Source organism: Lepidochelys kempii, chromosome 10 (genome assembly GCF_965140285.1).
Source record: "Lepidochelys kempii isolate rLepKem1 chromosome 10, rLepKem1.hap1, whole genome shotgun sequence".
NCBI classification, from domain to species: Eukaryota; Metazoa; Chordata; order Testudines; family Cheloniidae; genus Lepidochelys; species Lepidochelys kempii.
This window is the reverse complement of record NC_136389.1, coordinates 56,573,810-56,594,740: the sequence shown is the minus strand read 5'-3', so window position 1 is coordinate 56,594,740 and position 20,931 is coordinate 56,573,810. Positions and strand designations below refer to the sequence as shown.

The window sequence follows — 20,931 nt, the reverse complement described above, 5'->3', positions numbered from 1 at the left end:
CTAAGACTGAGTTGTGCACATATAGCTTCCCTGCAAACCCGCTGAATAAACTATAAAAGCAAGCAAGATATTAGTTTGAAATCAGCTACAGATTATGTAACCAATTGGATTTGCCAAGCTTCTTTTTAGGTCCTTTTCTCTCCTTGTATACTGAAAAAATAATAGTATAATTTTGTATAAAACATTGTGGGAGAGGAGGCTGAGAGCTGGATGAGTTACTAGGTCAGTTACATAAAATCATAAAGTAATTACCACTGACTGCAGCAATACTTTCTGGTGACAGGGGAACTGGCCACTGCAGTCCTCCAACTGCTAAAACCAGGCTAGGACATTTGTTGGCAGAACAGAAACAAAAAGTATGTTTAAAATTTGGGAACCAACCATTATTCAACAGAAATAAAATGCTAATCTATGTCTGCTACTACCCAAATTTAAAACATGAAGCAGAGGCACTAGCAGATTAATTCATGTGAAATATCTATAGTTTAGTAGAAGCTCGTATTAGATTTTCAACTTTTTTTAATACCCAGTAATTTTAAGGGTAAATGCTGCATCACTGCATTAAGAACATAAGCCTCATAAACAAGTAAATTGGAGGTCTTTGCAAGGAATAAAATGCAGGTCTGCATAAAATACTCTAACTTACTAGTATAATAACAATTTCTGTTAGTTTTAACATAAATCATTCCTATTTTCCATCCCTACAAAGAGAATAAGTACAGCAAAAACATCATGATTTTTCCAGCAATAAAGGAATGCAGTACCTTTTCTAGGTCTCTAATAAAATAATTTGATGCTGTTAGATTTCTCCTTAGTTCTATATTTATGATGATTAAGATATATGAGCAACCATAAGTTGCTCTCTAAGGAAAATCGTGCATGCAGTACTTTTTAAAATAACATTTTCTTTTATTTTGGGATGACTATAAATACAGAATCCAGTAACATTTGAAAATACGATGAGAAGACAGATGTAGATGACAAACATTTCTATACATTTATAATGAAACATGCTCATCAGTTCTTAAAACAACAGAAGTCTTACTGAGAAAGCTGAGTTACTACGTTCTGATGGCCCAGTTTGAAAGAGTGACACAATAATGAATACAGATTGCAGCTTTAGGTAACAAAAGATGTTCAGAAAGCAATACAAATGAAGAATAATCTAGTCACATCAATTAAACAGATTTTAATTCGATATTTTATGTTGTGATGAATGTAAACATAAATGTAACTTATATACTGTTAAACAGATACTTAAATTAACACTAAAATTATACAGTATTTACAATACTATTTTCTATTTTCATAACTATAAACTGTATGGTCATCTTTAAACAGAATAGTAGAATTTTCATAAATAGAATGTACATTTAAAGGATGAGGGTTTAGAGAACTTCAGTTTCACACATTTTGTATAATCCAGACATTGTATATTTCTTATTCAATCTGCCATATTAGAAAATTGTAACCACCTGCAAAGTATTCCAATTTTAACTTAATACAGCTGCAATATTATACTTAAATTACCGATAAGAAGCAAACTGGTAGTCCCCTTACCTAGATATATTGTTAAAGCTGAGAAACAGATGCTGGAGGCAGGGCAAAGTATCCACATCTTTCTAGAAAGAAAGAGAAGCATAAATTCAGCAGCTGAAAGAGAACATCTTTTGAACCTCTCTACTTGGCCTGATGATGAAATATACACATTTCTATTTTCTGTAACCTTGCTGCAACATTGATTTCTGTTGAACATGCAGCTCCATTCCTCTCTGGTGCAGACTCCAAGGGAGTGCTTCAGTGCAGATATCTACTCTGCAGATCAAGCTGCACCACTTGCAAGGTAAATAGCGTTAAAGAGAATGAGACTGCTGTTAACCATTTTTAACAGCCTTTCAGGAAAGGAGCCAAGGTGCTTGCCTCAGCGTTTAAGCTTCAGGGCAAGCATGCTGTAATCAAACTGCATAAATATAAATTTGATGTTGTGACCATTCTGCACTAAAGCTTCAAAGTGCAAACTCATAAATTACCTTCCAAATTGCAGTGGCTGTACTGTCAATGGGAGACTTAAGTCAGGATTCTCTCCTATCAACCAACTCACTATCTTTTAAATTGTATAAAAATCTACACCATATGAATAAAAAACAACATACAGATGGACTCTGGAGTCCAATCTTCCAAAAGCTATGTATTTTAACAGTACAAAATTGTTATTGGTGGTTTTAAATGCTACTATAAATCTTTTGGAATACTTGAAATAGTATCTAATTCAACATGTTAATAAAGCAAATAAGAGCAAGCTGTATGCGCAAAATACAAATCCACATTGACTAGGGATTGCGGTTTGTCGTTACCCATCCACATATTCATTTATGCCATTAGATGCATCTCCCTACCCTGTAAAAACCCATTCTCCAACTTGCGGATATGAACACACCCAGTCCAAGTGCTTGGAGACTGGTGCAGGGGCAGGCCACTTGTATTTTTCCAGTAGCTAGACCCATATTCCCACCCCCCATCAGCTTTAGTCTCCATGACTTCTAATTGTGGTTATAGTTGACATGGGGAAAGAGCAGGACAGAAATACACCTAAAGGCTAGGTATTAAGAGGTTGTGTGAATGGTGATTCTTCCTCAAATCCTCAGTGTCTAGCTGATCACAATACTGTGGGATGTGAAGGAATTTTCTTTGGGTAGCAGTCTGCCACAGTCACAATTGTTTGCTTTTCCCTGTAGGGTTGCCAAGGACTGTCCTGGAGTATCCAGAAATTAAAGATTATGTCATGTGATGAAACCTCCAGGAATATGTCCAACCAAAACTGGCAACCCTACCTTGGGGTAGCTTGCAAGCATCACAAACATGGGTGTAAGTTTACCCTAAGTTCTGTAAGGAAGTCACAGAGTAACTGAAGTTCTGCTTCCATCAATTTAGCTGGCTGATACAGTGGAATGCTGATTCTGGGCCCGGCAAACAAGCACAGACTGGTGGGACCGCATAGTGTTGCGGGTATGGGATGATTCACAGCGGCTGCGAAACTTTCGCATGCGTAAGGCTACTTTCCTGGAACTCTGTGAGTTGCTTTCTCCCACCCTGAAGCGCAGGAATACCAAGATGAGAGCTGCCCTGACAGTTGAGAAGCGAGTGGCGATAGCCCTGTGGAAGCTTGCTATGCCTGACTGCTACCGGTCAGTCGGGAATCAATTTGGAGTGGGCAAATCTACTGTGCGGGCTGCTGTGATCCAAGTAGCCAATGCAATTATTGACATTCTGTTATCAAGGGTAGTGACTCTGGGAAATGTGCAGGTCATACTAGATGGCTTTGCTGCAATGGGTTTCCCTAACTGTGGTGGGGCAATAGACGGAACGCATATCCCTATCTTGGCACTGGACCACCTTGCCAACCAGTATGTAAACTGCAAGGGATAGTTCTCAATGGTGCTGCAAGCACTGGTGGATCACAAGGGACATTTCACTGAAATCAACGTGAGATGGCCAGGAAAGGTGCATGATGCTCGCATCTTTAGGAAGTCCGGGCTGTTTGAGCAGCTGCAAGAAGAGACTTACTTCCCAGACCAGAAAATTACAGTTGAGGATGTTGAAATGCCAATAGTTATCCTTGGGGACCCAGCCTACCCCTTGCTCCCACGGCTCATGAAGCCATACACAGGCAGCCTGGACAGTACTAAGGAGCAGTTCAACTATAAGCTGAGCAAGTGCAGAATGGTGGTAGAATGTGCCTTTGGATATTTAAAAGCTTGCTGGCGCTGTTTGCTGACTAGATCAGACCTTAGCGCAACCAACATTCCCATTGTTATTGCTGCTTGCTGTGTGCTCCATAGTATCTGTGAGAGTAAGGGGACACATTTATGGCAGGGTGGGAGGTTGAGGCAAATCGCCTAGCGTCCAATTTTGAGCAGCCAGACACCAGGGCCATTAGAAGAGCACAGCAGGGCACGCTGCTCATCAGAGAGGCTTTGAAAACCAGTTTCATGACTGGCCAGCCTTCTGTGTGACAGTTGTGTGTATTTCTCCTTGATGCAAACCCACCCTCTTTGCTGATTTTAATTCCCTGTAAGCCAGCCACCCTCCCGGCTTCAAAATAAAGGAACTATTGTTTTGAAACCATGCATTCTTTCTTTATTAATTAAAGAAAAAGGGAGATAACTGACAAGGTAGCCAGGGTGGAGTGGGGGAAGAGAAATACAACCCCACATTGCTTATTGTAGCCACACTACAAATCAAACTGTTTGAATGACAGCCTTCTGTTGCTTGGGCCATCCTCTGGAGTGGAGTGGCTGGGTGCCCGGAGCCTCCTCACACCCGCATTCTTGGGCGTCTGGGTGAGGAGGATATGGAACTTGGGGAGAAGGTCAGGAGGTTGTACAATGGATGCAGTGGGGTGTCTGTGCTCTTGTTGGCTTTCCTGCAGCTGCACCAGACGCTTCATCATGTCCATTTGGTCCCCCATTAGCCTTAGCATCACCTCCTGCCTCCGCTCTTCGCACTCCTGCCTCTGCTCTTTGCGCTCACTTAATGCTTTCCTGGCCTCTGCCACTGAATGCCTCCATGCATTCAGTTGTGCCCTATCAGTGCAGGAGCACTGCATTAGCTCGGAAAACATGTAATTGCAAGTGCGTTTTTTCCGCCTTCTAATCTGCAATAACCTCAGGGATGGAGATAATGGGGGAGCCTAGAAACATTTGCACCTGGGGGGAGAAAAAAAGGGAGAGTAAAATTTATGATGATACATTTCTGAGAACAAAACGGAGACTCTTTCACAGTTGTGAATCTAGCAATTCACAGCAGACAGCACATGTGCTTTAGGTACAAGGTCGCATTTTGCCTTTTATATTGAGCGCCTGCCGTTATGGTGACACATCACACATGGCTGGGCAACAGAATTCGGTTTCCATGCAGCCATAGTAAGGCAAAGGGTACGTGGGGTTGGCTTTGTATGCAAAACATGTGGGAATGGTTTCAAACTGCAGCGCCATCCTTTCCCATAGCAAGCAATGGATTGGGTTTCACATTTAAAAGGAGGGGCTGCGGTTTTTGGGTGGATGTGCAGCACATACCTCCCACCACCCCACCGCGTGGCTATTCTCTGGGATGATCCCTTTAGCCAAGCGCAAACAGCCCAGCATGAATGGGGTACTTTTCCTGTTCCCTTACAAAAATTCCCCTATTTCAACCAGGTGACCAGGAATGATATTACTCTCCTGAGGCTGACACAGAAAGATATAGACCAAATGTTGCTTGAATGTGACCAAAACTCAGGACCATCTTCTACCATGCTTTGTGCTGCAATGATTCCAGAATTCTTTCAGAGTACCTCCAGGAGAGTTTCATGGAGATGTCCCTGGAGGACTCCCACTCCATCCCCAGACACGTTAACAGACTTTTCCAGTAACTGTACGGGCAGCAAATGCATCCCAATTCTTCAGGGCAAATCAAACATGAAACACTATTGCTTTTAAACCCTGCACTGTAGTTACAAATGTGCACTCACCAGAGGTGCCTTCTCCAGCTTCAGAGTCGGGGATCCCGCCTTCGAATGCACAGTGAGGAAAAGGTCCTGGCTGCTGGGGAGAACGGATTCACTGCTTGCCTGCTGCGCATTCTCCTCCTCCTCATCCACAAAATCTTCCTCCCTGTTGCGTGAGACTCCCCACTTGCACGTGTCCACGGATAGTGGTGGGGTAGTGGTAGGGTCCCCTCCTAGAATGGCATGCAGCTGATCATAGAAGTGGCATGTATGGGGCTCTGACCCAGAGCAACCGTTTGCCTCCTTTGTCTTTTGGTAGGCTTGCTCCAGCTCCTTAACTTCCATGTGGCACTGCTGTGTCCCCCTGTTGTAGCCTCTCTCCAACCTGCCCTGTGAGATTTTGGCAAATATATTTGCATTTCTTCTTTTTGATCGGAGTTCTGCCTGCACAGATGCTTCTCCCCATACAGCAAGCAGATCCCTTTTGGTCCATGCTGGAGCTCGTTTGCAATTCTAGGGGGACTGTATGGTCACCTGTGCTGCTGAGTTTGCCATGCTGACCAAACAGGAAATGAAATTCAAAATTTCCCGGGGCTTCTCCTGTGTACCTGACTAGTGCATCGGAGTTCAAAGTGCTGTCCAGAGTGGTCACAATGGAGCACTGTGGGATAGCTCCCGGAGGCAAATACCATCGATTTGCGTCTGCACTACCCCAAATTCGATCCAGCAAGGTCGATTTTAGCGCTACTCCCCTCGCCAGGGAGGATTACAGAAGTCAATTTTAAGAGCCCTTTAAGTCGACGGAATGGGGTTGTTTGTGTGGACGCATTCATTTTAAAATTGACCTAATGCGGCTAAATTCGACCTGACCCCGTAGCATAGACCAGGCCTCAGCTTTCAAGAACAGTACGTTTCTGAGCCCTCCTGGCATCAGAGATAAAGCTTGAGAAGAAGAACACTAAAGGCTCAAAAATGAGATAGCAGAGAAAAGAAATTTAAAAATAATATTTTTAAAATAATACATTTGAAGACAAGCTCATGCGTTTGGGTGCCCGACACAATTTCTGAAATCTTGGGGTTAGCAATGCTGCTGTTTAAGGTTATCTAAGGTTTGAAGTTACAACAAAGTTATGATATATCTTTATTCCATAATTACTCTGTCAAGTTATATTAGGTACTGCCACCAATAGCACTGTCAAAATACAACCGATGCACAAGAAATCTAATCCATTTTAGTACCAAAATTAAGTGATAATTCTGCAATTTTAGTCCTATATCATGATTCAACAGCAAGGAACAAAAACAAGAATTATTCTGTCCTATCACTGGTAAAGAAAATCCAAAACTGTCCTTAAAAATAAAGCTGCACAAGAAATCCAAAAGGAACTCACTAACAATATTTAAAAAATATTCCTTTCACAAAATAATAGAGTGGATTGCAGATGTTGGGATAGCTGTCACATGGAATAGTGGGATACTTCCAGCTCACTACTGGGACCCGAGTCAAGAGGGGCTGCATCTAGATTGCAAAACAATAGGGCTCACAACCTGGGTCCCAGCTTAACTCAAGCTTGGACCTTTCAGTCCTGTAGGGTCTTGGGACCCTGGGTCCAAGCCCTAGATTAGTGCAATTGCAGTGTAGACACTAGGGGGGTTAGGCATGAGCCTGGGCTCAGGCATGAGCTTATGTTGCAGTGTAGACATACCCTCAGAGTCCCCAAGAACTCCACATACAAAGCGGTCAGTTCAGTTAGCCCTCCAGCCAAGTCATAAACAAACTTATCCCATTCTGGGGTAGCGAAATTCCAATCAATCAAGTCCCAACAAACAAAAAAGTTGTTCTGTCCTTCAGTGGGTCCTCTTCAGCCAGCCCTCTGGGTCCTGTACCCATCCCCTCATTGGGCTACCTTTGAGAGTCTTTTTGGCTCTGGGATAGAGCACTCCACCCCCAGGCTGGTTCCCCTGGAGTACATTCTCAGTTCTTGCTGGACTCCATTCCTTCCATCCTTCCCCGCTCCAGTATAGAACACTGGGCCTCAGGCTGGTTCCCCTGGGATAGCCAACTTCCTGTAGACCTTGGCTTTCCTTAGGGCCTTAGGGCTTTCCTTAGGGCTTTCCACAAGAACATACCCACTCCCTGTGGTTCCACACCAAAATAGATCTCCCAGCCCTCTTATGAGGCTATTGCAAATAATTCCCCTAATACTTTACTAAGGTTTACCACAACTCAGTTTACACAAAAGCATTTCTTTAATAGACCAAAGGCCACTTGGTGTTGATTACACTCAAAATACAAATATACGCATACACAAACTTATATGCAACATCCTAGTACAGTGGTTCTCAAACTGTGGGTTGGGACCCCATTTTAATGGGATTGCCAGGGCCAGCATTAGATTTGCTGGAACCCAGGGTTGAAACTGAAGCCTGAGCTCCACCCCACCCAGAGGAGTGGGACTTGGGCTGCAGCCTCTTCTCTTCCAATCTGAGGTGGCAAGGCTTGGGCTCTGGCTCCCTCTCCCTCCACCCAGGGCGGCAGGGCTTGGGCTCCAGCCCTCCCTCTGGGATCATGTAGTAACTTTGTTGTCAGAAGGGGGTCACGGTGCAATGAAATTTGAGAACCCCTGTCCTAGTATCAATCCAGTTATAAGTATTGGCCAAAATACTTACAACAGGATCAGGCCCAGGACATACCCCTCTGGAGTCACAGCATGATGGGAGACAAAGAAACTCCCCAAAACCTTATCTTTTATACACTATAATAAATAAGTGATATCACTGCTGGTTATCAGACCATAGCCAAAGCTAGAGGAAGGAGTTTTAGTCAAGACAAGACTAATGGCTGGGCCCGCTCCTCAAGATTTTCTTCTTATTTTATTTTACCATATTTCTTCCCAATAACTGAACTAAGCATTTCTTTTTAAACAAACCATATATAACCAATTATTTACTGCACCTGGGGCCCAATTAAGCAAGTTTTCTTTATTTCTATTACCTCATCCCAAACGTTAAATAAGATAATGCTGGTATTTCAAGGGTCACAAGAAGTTTAATAGAAACAAGCTCTTCTTTCCCGTGATCTCATTATTTTTTGGTCACATGCTTTTAGGCCTATCACTTATGCTAACATTCAAACTCAATTTGAAAAACACAGTTCACCCAGGTCCAGTGTAGTCCAAATTCCTGCAGAGGCCCAGGTGTCCATTAAGCTATCATCTGACCCCTATAATCTCATCCCCTCAGGTTGGGAAGCAGCTAATTAGTTATCGCACAGGTAAACTAGCCCCATCTCCCATTAAAAGAGCCAGTCACCCTGTGACAGGAGGTTACAATAAAAATATAAAAATAATATACTGCATTCATTAAATAGTCAACACCACCTAGAACTCAATTTCTAATATCTTTGAATTAAAACAGGCCAAAGAGAAAGCATGTTTACTAAAATTAAAATGATCCAAGACTTGCCTGAACTGAGCATGAGGATAATTTTTCTTTAACCAAGCCAAAGTAGACTGAGACCAAGATGGATTTCACAGATACTATAGCTCAAACATGCTAATTCTTAAAAATTAAATTATATTTATTTATTTATTATACCCAGAGTATTAACTGTCTGGGTATAATTTAAAGAAACAAAAATATCTACCATACACTAGTCAATCATTATTTCCATGTTCTCATTGTTTCAAGGAACAAGAACAATTGTGGATAATTTGGCATACTACATGAACAGTTAGACACCCAGGAGATTCAAGAAAATATTCCTGAGGGAAAGAGAGCAGGGACTAAGCATGAAGTTGAGCAGCAGTATGACATGGGAAATTTTGATTACACAATCAACATTTTTGTTACTGTTTATTTAGGGGTTGGTTTGTTTTTAATATTCTTTACTGAATGACGGAAAGCAAATACATCATCAAAAACTCACAAAAAATGCTGAGTAAAATCTTGGCACTGCTGAAGTCAATGACTAAATTCCCGGATACACAGCAGTACCTGAGGTAACTCAGACCTACTTTAAAAAAAAAAAGCCCCAGGTGCATTAAGAGTTGCAATCTACTTGTGTAAGATGATCCTATCAACTTGGAAAAAAATCAGTCAACGTTCCTACAGGAAAGCTCCATCACTCCCAAGGAGGAAGTTCCATTTGCATATCATATCTTACCAGAGAGATGGATACAGAATTCTGCTGGCTACACATGTTATAAAGGAGACTGAATTTAAAAGGGCCAAATCTCAGCTCAGCTCAGCCACATCTCAAATCTCAGCTCAGTCACATAGACTAAGACAGGACTTTTTCTATTATTATGAAGAAAAGCAAAAAAACCCCAAGTAAACAAAACTGGAAATAGGAGCTGAAGCCTCCATTTTCTATTCTGCAAAACTGACAGTTCACTTTTGTCAGAAAATCATATACCAGTGGTCAGATTAGCTAACATGATCTAAGACACAGCTCAAGGCAAGAGCTCTAATAAAGAAGAAACTGGAACAAGACTCTCTACATATATTAACCTCTCTCCTTTGTTGTCATGTTCCATTTGTTTCTTTCCGAGCGGGAGAATACACTGTTCTAGGTATTTAGCAAAACAGCATTCTTTTATGCAATGTGCTCTTGTTAGTGTATTATGAGTCTGCTACAACTGCTTTATATTAAGGTTTTGTAATAAGAAACTGAAACAATATCTTTTGCAGAAACAGATCTTTAAATTATTGCTCAGGTACTTTCTCATTGACAAAATATTGGACACTGATGGCCTTTTCTTTTTGAAAGTATTGGTTAATGTTAAGTGAAACTGCAAAATTAAAAACAGTATTTTTAATTTTCTTTTAAGATCATACTGACTTTCTCTAACTGTCATATTAAAAAAAAAGAGAGGCTACTACTAAAAAAAAGCACTTTATACCATCAATAGCCATGATTTTTAAGTTCAGGATATAGTCAGTATATTGTTTACTATATTTTTAGATACCTACTCAATCTATGCACCAGAATTGTATACTTTCTTCAAGATTTCCTCACTTTTGGCACTTTAATTAGTATAAAGACAGCTTCACAGCTATAAACAATCATTTAGATAAAATATCCATGTGTTATTTTTGGTTTCATCCACTTCACATAAAACTAACCAAAAGAGCACCAAAATCACAGGACAAATGAAAACAATATAGTTCTAGAACTGTGAAACACTAACATGGTTCAAATCAAATGATAATATTATTGTATTTTGCTAACTTTTTTGTGGGGGAAGGACAACAAATATTAATTGAGCTTTATCACTTACCATGGAGGTGATTTGATTATGACGAAGGTTAAGTTCTGTCAGTGAATCCAGTCCATTAAGGTTTTCTACATAGCTTAAAAGGTTTCTGGCAAGGTTTAACACTCTGAGTTCACCCAAATGATTGATATTTTCTATTTTAGCAATCTGTAATGAGAAGTATAATTAATAGCATGCATATTGTGCCTAGTTTGCTTAGACACCTGTTAGAGATACATTTTAAAGAAATGGAGATACATACTAATATAATTCTACCTTAGTTTTTAATATTTAATCGTCTGACATTCTGTGTATTTCTACTATATGGGCCAAATATGTGCTGCTTCTTAAATGTTCTGTCTGAGAGCCTTACTTCAAGCCAGCCTTGCAAATTCACTCACTTGCCTGAAGCAAGCATGGACCTTCCTTGAGTTAGTGTGACCCAGGCCATCAATTTCTGCAGAACATAAGCTTTAACTGAAAAAATAAGTCTATAGCCCTTATGATTGTGAAGAGAACCTTAAAAAGGTGAACGGAATATAAAGAGGCAGTAAAATGGTAGTGAGCAGCTGCCGCTATTACATCACTGGACCTAACTGGGGAGCTGTATTGACTGCCTCAGTTGGTCTCAGAGGGAATGTCTCTGGCCAGCTGAGGGGAGAATGGAAAGTCCCGCCATTCACTGAGCTGAGTCCATTGTACCAGGCATACATATGTTAGTGTAACTGTAGACATTAATCTGGGCAGCTAGGACTGTGCTTCATTGACAATAAACCTGACTGGGTACCTTCGCTACTAAACCAAGTCTTGTGGTCTTATTGGGCAGTTCGATCGAGGTCTGCTGTGTCAGCTATCTGCACAGAGCTGGGACAGCATACACCGGGAACAAACAAATGCAGCCAAAGACTAACTACGCCAGGCAGAGTTAAGGGTTCTTTAAATGTTAAATTGTTTACTGTTATATGTCTGAATTCAGAATACTGGTGTGTCAGCTATTCCAACAATTGTCTCAGGTTTTATTTCATGCCAAAAAATTCCAGATGAAAATATATACAAAGCCAATAGATAATAAGAACCAAAATATCATTAATCAGAGGAAACATTCCCTAAACCAATTTGATTATAGTAACATGAGAAAAATAGTAACAGGCTTCTCCTCAGTGATGTATAATAGTTTAATATTAGTCTTCTCTAAAGAAACAAAAAGATATTTTGGAAGCACAAGTAAAGATCAACTCTTAATACACTGGGGCACCAAAATAATAGCAAAATGCACAGTGAAGGTTATTGTTTAAAATTGTGTATTCAGACAGACAGATTTGTGAAACTGAAGCCAACAGCAGATGGTTAGCATAAGTGCACAGCTTTCTGCAAATGGCTGTCTAGCTATAACTACAGCAAACTGCAATGCACAAGTTCTAAATGGTCCTAGCTTCTACTGGTACTGCAGAAATCTGGGTTTCATCAATAATTTATAGAGAAGTTATTTATAACTTTTCCGAGTCATAAGCCTCTGTCAACAGTAATGGAATTCCTTCCCTCCTTCCTAATACACTTTTTTTTTACATAAAGATAAACCTGCTTTTAGCCATTATTTTATTTTTAGGTAATAAGTCATTGCCTTTTCATTCTAGGCCATTACAAGTGATATTCCCTTTAACAGATATAAATAATACAGACCTAACTTCCTGTGGACTATTTTCTACTGACCATAAACAAAAGTAATTGATAATCAGTTTTTCAAGCTCCTTTTTTGCATTAGGTTTTAAATAAGAATAGGAAATGTTGCTTTTAAATAAATGTACAAAACAATACTACCCAGTATCTTCATGTTGTTTGTTTCTGAGGATTATTGGATATTTGACTAGTGAGAAAATTTGAAAAGCTCAAAGAGTCAATATAAAAATGCCTTAAAAAAGATTTTTACGCAGCACATATCTCATCAATAATGAAATACCAAAAAGATGGCATCAGTTTATGACGTATTTTTCTTGTGTACATTCAAAAGAGGTCTCCGCTTAAAAATAATATTGCATATATTTCTTATATTTACGTTGTTGAACTTTCAGTTAGGAAAGCATGGCATAGAATTAGATAAAGGACTACACAAAGCAATTCCAACAATAATTTTATTTTTTTTAAATTAAATGATATGGCATAAAATCTATTCTACATGCAATAGGCCAAATTTTCCTGTTAGTTACACTTGGGCCAACTCCATTCATTTTGATGGGGCAGCCTGGGTATAACTGGAGGAAAGAATTTAGCCCAATATGTCTATAGCTAAAATACCTTTGGAGAGATTTAATGAAATACCGAAGAGCATACCATCAATTTAATAAAAGGCTGTTGCTTTGCCACATAAGGGATCAAAACTAGAGTTCAGTCCCTCTCTTCACAGGGCTGCTCAGGCTTGGAAGCACATTGCTTAGAAATGAAACGTTGACCTGAATGCAGTGTTGTTGTAGCCGCATTGGTCCCAGGATATCAGTGAGACAAGGTGGGTTAGATAATATCTTTTATTGGACCAACTTCTGATGGTGAGAGAGAGAAGCTTTCGAGCTTACACAGAGCTTTTCTTCAGGTCTGGGAAAAGTGCTCCCAGCATCACAGCAAAATGCTATGTGGAACAGATTGTTTAGCATAAGTAGTTAGCACATATCGTAAGGGGGTGATCATTCAGGGTAGAGTGGTCTGTTAAAACCTCTTCAGTCATAAGACAAAAAGAGGGGGTTAGTGGGTTACAGATTGTTGTAATAAGCCATAGATCCAGTATCTCTGTTCTAGATACTTGATTTTTGGTATCTAACAGAGTAATGAACAGAGACACACATTTAAGCAGTAAACAGAGTCATCAAGCAGGAAGGGAAATAAAGAAAGCTCAAACAGGCAACAAAAAAGCCAACAAGGAATATCCTTCCACACAGACTCTGTCTCCTAGTGCCCAGCTGGAAATGTTTTTTCAGGAAAGGGACTGAAATTATAAAAAGATGGGACTAACATCCCAATGCACACCTTTCTCTCTCCCTACCTATCACATTCATGGCACCCGAGGCAACAAAGAAAGCGTTCGTTGGACTCTGGGGGAGGGGTCCTGACCTATAGGGTTTGGTCAGTAAGACTGCTGAAAACACCTGGTGAGAAACTCTGCTTGAATCTGATATAGTTTGTTAAGTCAGGCATTAGTAGATGTCTTATCTTTTTCTTGTAATCATTTCTGACTTTTATGCCTCACTACTGGTACTCACGTAAAAACTCTCTCTGTAGTTAAACTGGTTTTACTGTTCGACCTATACCAGTGTATTTTAAATTGAAGTGTCTGAAGAACTATTTGAGATAATATGCTGGCGTATTGTTCCCTTTAAGGAATAACAGACTTAAAATATTTTGCATTGTACAAGAGAAGGCTGAGCAGTACAAGACATTTTCTAGGACGGGAGGGCGGGGCCTGGGGTCACCCTGCAATATAACCAAAGCTGGCCAGAGCCAGAGTGCAACCCAAATGTGGCTGGCAGGCTGCAGTTACACACGGACACTCAGGGTGTGGCTTGCATGCTAGAAGGCTGTTTGTGAGATGCCCAGGTGGGAGCTATTTCAGTAAGGCATTGTAAGGCACCCAAGATTGCAGGCTGGGGTGACATAACTGCTCATTAGGCTGGATTGTACCCTGGTATGTCACAATCCTCCATGAAGCTGCTTCAGTGGTAGTGCAACAGCAGGAGATCTTAAGCAAGAGCTTTCACTGTCACATGTCCCTGAAGAGCTGAACTGTAAAACCAGAACACCCACAAGGTTGGAGCTCTGGCAAAGGGTATGCTTAAGCTACTGGGGAGTTGATGGGTGGAGTCAGCACTGGCCCTGGGCATCTAGGGAAGCTGGGCCGCATGGTTCTATTTCCATGAAAAGGTATCAAAGAACCTGTACCCAGGAAGTGTACCGGAGAGGCCAAGGAAAGAGGTACGGCTGGAGCCTATTCAGACCAAGTGATGCTTAAGACCACATGGGTCTAATATGCTGGGAACCAAATGCAGCAAACTGATGAGTGTCCAGCTGGAGGAGCTCTAGCAGGGCTGTGTGCGACACTCAACTTTACTGAAACTTCTGTAAGAAGAGCAGCAGCAGTCTGTCTCATTCAGACACTAGGAATGGGACTGGCCTTTCTTCTGGATCATTACAACATTTACAAAGGGATGAGAACTAACAACCCTTTCCCCATAGATAATAAATACCCTCATCTTCCCTTGAGTTCAAGGGGAGTTGAGGGTGATCAACATCTTGTATTACTTGGCTTTTAATACTTAAATATGACAGTTAGGGAGATAATATACATCCTTTTCAAGATTCTGATTTTCAGAAGTGATGAGTGTCCACAGCTCCCACTGACTTTAAATGAAGTTGTAGGTGCTCAGCACATCTGAACATCAAGCCATTAATCTCCTCTTGTCTCTGTTTCCCATCTTTAGAAAGCTACACTACACAAATACTTTCTTTTGTCAACTTGAAGTGGTAAGTTCTATTATTGTTAGCAGAATTCTGGCAAACAAGCTTCCCAAAAGCTCCTAGTAAATAATATTTTCGGGACAAGAGTGATCAGCAATCAGGCTCACTGTGAACATGATTCTTTGTTATGGATACTGAGCCAAGTCTTGGGAGTGAGAGAAAGAAGGATATCTTTAAAGGGGCCATTTGTGGCTTGATCAAAGTTTTTTTGTGAGCGTTAGAGAGACTTCAACCTCCCTCAACACTTACAAACTTGGCAAGTTTCTGTTTATTAATGAAAACAACAACTAGCTTTTTATACAGTGTGCTTATCTGCCAGACAAGTTTTCACCTGACAACAGTACATTGCTCAACGTCCTGGTGAGGTGAATATGCCTCAGGAATTACTGGCAATTTAAAACATGTACAGACAAAAAGAGATAGGCAACAATGTGAAAAGTTCTGCTTTTGTGTTCCAACTTTACTTCAACAAAGTCACTCTAGTAGAAGGTAATTGTGGTTAATGATATTAAGAAAGGAATTAAATTTGGACTATAATTAAAATTGCTTACCTAGGGTCTAATTCTGCCATCCTCACTGACTTAAAATCAATGGGACTACTCCCAAACGAAGGTACTAATCAACATGAGTAAGGGTGGCAAGATCAGCACCATAACAGTCATTTAGCTGTTTTGACAAATATATTAGTTATTATACTATAAATGTTTTTATCTTGTTAATGTGTCCAATTTGTTCGGGTTCTCTATAGCTCCATTGAATGATAAAGTGGCTCTTTGCTAAACGTGTGGTTAGAGGCTATGCCAACAAAGGGAATTCTGTACCTATGTTGCATCATTAAAGAGACAACTTGCCAAAGTTATCAGTCATTGCAATACAGCAAAAACAATTATTCTTTTAGTCCTACTGGAAAGATTACATATTCAAAACCCAAATTTAATTTTGGATCATACATCAATACTTGACTTTGGACCCTTCTGTTTTGTTATTTTAGTTGCTATGTTCTGCAGTACTGGATTACTTTCTTTTAATGTTATGAAATTTAATTCTGTGGTTGAAAGGGGATTATTATGGCATGTTTGGTTTGGAAATTGTACATTTTCAATACTAATATAAAAATCAAAGGCTACCTTAAGGAAAGGTCCCAAGAATCTCAAGATGGAACAAAAAAATATAGTCTTCCTTCATTAATAAAAACAAAACAAAAAAACACAGACTCCACAAACAAGAGAGCAATAGAATAAGAAATAGAAAAATTACACTTTTTCATGTTATAGTAGATCTGCCTATTTTCTTAGATAATGGTTTATATAATCATAAATATTTTTGTTTTAAAAGTATCCATTGATCTTTAAACAAAATTCCCTCTTCTCCTATGTGCATTCATACAAAATTAAAGAAATATGGATAACAGTATTTTTAAACATATAGCTTCCTTGTGAAATTGACAAATGCATTTACAAAAGTTACTGTGACTTAATATCATACCTTACCTATCCCCAAGAGATGTAGGCAGGGAGATGTAATTCGTTAATGTAATATAGTTTTACACTTTTCATACTGACAGGTTTCAGAGGAGCAGCCATGTTAGTCTGTATCCGCAAAAAGAAAAGGAGTACTTGTGGCACCTTAGAGACTAACCAATTTATTTGAGCATAAGCTTTCGTGAGCTAGAGCTCACTTCATCGGATGCGTTCAGTACCACTGAACGCATTTGATGAAGAGAGCTGTAGTTCACGAAAGCTTATGCTCAAATAAATTTGTTAGTCTCTAAGGTGCCACAAGTACTCCTTTTCATACTGTCTATTCAATGAGAAACATCCTGCCCTTGCAAAACAGCAGCAAGCTAAATTTGAAGGTCCCAACCATGTATATGCCCCATATTTACATTCTTAGTCCTTCTCAACTAGAAAAGTAACACTCATTAACCTTTTCAGTTTGGATTTCTCCAGTATATATCACTTTGCCAGCAATAAAAAGTATTCCAACTCCTGGTGTAAGATTTGCCCACAGCTACATAGGTGTCATGTACCAGCAGCTAGATCAGGCACCATGTGCACAACTCTTACTGAAGTCCCAGTGAAGTTAAAGGGAATTTCACAAATATATCTGAGGAAAGAATCTGATTATATGAACATTTAAAAGAGTTGTATATTATTTGTTGATTTTTTAAACAAATATACTTCATTAATAATTTTCCCCAGCCTAATTTCCATTTTTGCTTATTGTAACCTGTGCCTGCACAATTCTTTGTATCAAAGCTTAGGTTACAAATCTAGACCAAAAGTTTCAAGAAAATGTACATGTATTTGCAGCCACAAAAAAAGCGCATGCATTTGCATATTTAACTTGCATGTGCATTTACTGCAAGTGTATAACAGTACATACAAGTAATGATATGGATGCATAACTGGTCTGTCATAAATATAAAGGGAAGGGTAAACCCCTTTAAAATCCCTCCTGGCCAGAGGAAAAATCCTCTCACCTGTAAAGGGTTAAGAAGCTAAAGGTAACCTTTCTGGCACCTGACCAAAATGACCAATGAGGAGACAAGATACTTTCAAAAGCTGGGAGAAGGGAGAAAAACAAAGGGTCTCTGTCTGTTGGTATGCTGCTTTTACTGGGGATAGAACAGGAATGGAGTCTTAGAACTTTTAGTAAGTAATCTAGCTAGGTATGCGTTAGATTACGATTTCTTTAAATGGCTGAGAAAAGAATTGTGCTGAATAGAATGACTATTTCTGTCTGTGTGTCTTTTTTGTAACTTAAGGTTTTGCCTAGAGGGATTCTCTATGTTTTGAATCTAATTACCCTGTAAGGTACCTACCATCCTGATTTTACAGGGGTGATTCCTTTACTCCTATTTACTTCTATTTCTATTAAAAGTCTTCTTGTAAGAAAACTGAATGCTTTTTCATTGTTCTCAGATCCAAGGGATTGGGTCTGTGGTCACCTATGCAAATTGGTGAGGATTTTTACCAAACCTTTCCCAGGAAGTGGGGTGCAAGGGTTGGGAGGATTTTGGGGGGAAACACGTGTCCAAACTACGTTTCCCAGTAAACCCAGTTAGAGTTTGGTGGTGGCAGTGGTTATTCCAAGGACAAAGGATAAAATTAATTTGTACCTTGGGGAAGTTTTAACCTAAGCTGGTAAAAGTAAGCTTAGGAGATTTTCATGCAGGTCCCCACATCTGTACCCTAGAGTTCAGAGTGGGGGAGGAACCTTGACATGGTCGTTCTCAAACACACAATCCCCTAAAAATTTAGGCCCCCTCTAAAAGCAGACACTATGTTTTTATATTGCCCTATCACTATGTATTTGAGCACATACTACTACTCCTAAAAGTTCAATAAAAAAGCTAATCGAAAGAAACAATTATGTTTTCACCTATGTAAATTGTTCATTAAAGCTTTTATGTAGGTATTTCCATTCCCCACTCTCTACAAAGTGCAGCAGTAACACAATAAGGAGCAACATTAGGACAGAGCCTTGTCAGATCAAGAATCCAGAGTATTCATACATCGATTTTACATATTCAGGATAACCACAAATTATTTTAAACAGCTCAGCTATTTAAACATTTTGTATCACACATTTTACATTTTCCAAAAGAATACTGTACCTAACTTACTTATCCTTACACACTTTTCCACTGGATAGATCAGAAAAAGTACTGAGAACCTTACAATCCCCTTACTCTCTCTCAAACATATCTATTATAATAACACTTTTCACTTTGATAACCTCTTCATCAGAGTAAATAGAAGCAATATACAAAGATGATTACATACCCCTATTTTAGAGGCAGGGAAACTGATGCATTCTTCACTGGTTAAGTGATCTACCCATGTCATATTGGATATTCTTGGCAAACCTAGGACCATATCCTGGATTTCCCAAAGCTCAAGCCACTGCACTAATCACAGACAATACCGCCTCCCTGTATTATTCACTGCCAGATTTTGAATTATTGTACTTTATGCAATGAGTCATTTGTAGATGCAATATTTCACTGGTTACTGTAACCATTTTAACTCTTCTACCATAAAAATGACTGCATATTATTTTAGCTACATCACAGCTATTTTGCGTTAGATGAGTGTGTTGTAGCTCTAAGTGAACTGATCCTGTTATTTTTAGTTGTCTGAATATTTAGTAAGTTAATGGTTTTACTTTTCATAAACTTCTGAAAATATAAGAAATTAGAAACCAAAATCCAAAATAACATCATGCTCCCTTTGATTAATTTATAAATCTCTGTGAATGCACTAATAAAAGCGGTTGTAAAACTATTAACTCCTCCTTCATAAAAGTAATACTACAGGAAACCACACTGGAGATGCAACATGTCTAAATCAGTGTTATTTGCAAATGGTTTAAAATAACAGATGTACTTACTGTACAGTACCTGATTTCCATGAAGATCCAAAACATCAAGATTTTTTAAGTTCTCCAGATTTGAGATTTTCTTTATTCTGAAACATTTAAATGTTGACAAAAGTTGTTTTTCATTTCAGATTAAAGTATTTTGACATTTCTTCTACAAAAACATTTAGCTTATCATCTATTCGTACCAAGTATAAGAAAATAAGAGGGTAACTGTTAACCAACCGAAATGAGTAAACTTCTGTATATAGCCCATACCCATTCAAGACACTTTAGGAACCCAGTGATACAGGTGTTGAGTAAAGGCTAAAGTCATAATACCAGGTGCTACTGCCACTGGGGAAAGAGAAAAACATAGCACCTTTCTCTATAAAATGTAATGTACCAATGTCTGTTGTGATTAATTGAGGAATACTGTTTTAGGACGTTAGAAACGAAACTGCCAAAAGGTCACCACCAGAACCAATTTACTTCATAGGAATTACAAAATGAATTTAACAGTTATTCTGGAAGATACTACTTAATTAGTAAATCAAGATAATTATAACAAAAGAGGGTCACGGAGTGCCACTATTACAGTTTTCTGATATACTTTCTCCCCCAAGTGTGGCCTGTAATGTAATCATGTATTAACCTTTTGGTGTCTGTCAAGCATTCAGTATGGGAATACACATGCAGTACAGGTCTGATTTTCACTCAACAGGATGCTTTCTTGCCAACAAGCTAAAATAATACTGAAAGAACGGATTTTGTTTAACTTAGGACTCTTCAGTAGAGTGTGTGTGTGTGTCTATATTATATAAATACACACACACACACACCACCTAAAGTGATAATACAAAGATAGATAAGCTCTACTCACAAAGCAGAATTACATTTTCCCACAAAATTATTTTTTTGTTTTAATTTTAAATAAATGTATCACAATTTATGTCAACTAGAATGAAACTAGTCAATCCTTTAACCAATTTATAATGTTTCTGAGCTCTCAAGAGACCCTTCACTTTAGGTGATACAGAGTGGTATCCAACTGTCTAAGACTGGAATGAGGAACATCAAGAGGATTTAAAAGCATTTCGGAGTATGGGTTCTTTCTCCCAAACCCTAGACTGCTTTCCCGAAGCCACTGCCTTTTCTTCAATGACTATTTCTCTATTCTAGAAGTACTGTTCTTGGAACAGTATTGCTAGCCTACCTATAAAACCTTAAAGGCCAGTACACCTTTTTACAGTAATTAAAAAAACAATTACATCTGTTGAAATTCTGTGAGATTGATATTATTTTAGAATTGAGGAATTAAGGGTA

The 20,931-nt window shown here is 39.2% G+C and overlaps 1 protein-coding gene across 2 annotated transcripts in view; it reads right to left on the bottom strand.

The window, feature by feature from the left end:
• Positions 1–20,931, bottom strand: part of LRRC49 (leucine rich repeat containing 49) — a 115,470-nt gene that overhangs the window by 71,437 nt on the left and 23,102 nt on the right. For both annotated transcript variants that reach the window (XM_073303708.2, XM_073303709.2), the window contains exons 7-9: positions 19,649–19,715; positions 10,768–10,911; positions 1,561–1,622 (exon numbers count right to left, since the gene is read on the bottom strand). In XM_073303708.2, coding sequence (XP_073159809.2) covers positions 1,561–1,622; positions 10,768–10,911; positions 19,649–19,715 — 273 coding nt within the window. The remainder of the gene's footprint in view (positions 1–1,560; positions 1,623–10,767; positions 10,912–19,648; positions 19,716–20,931) is intronic.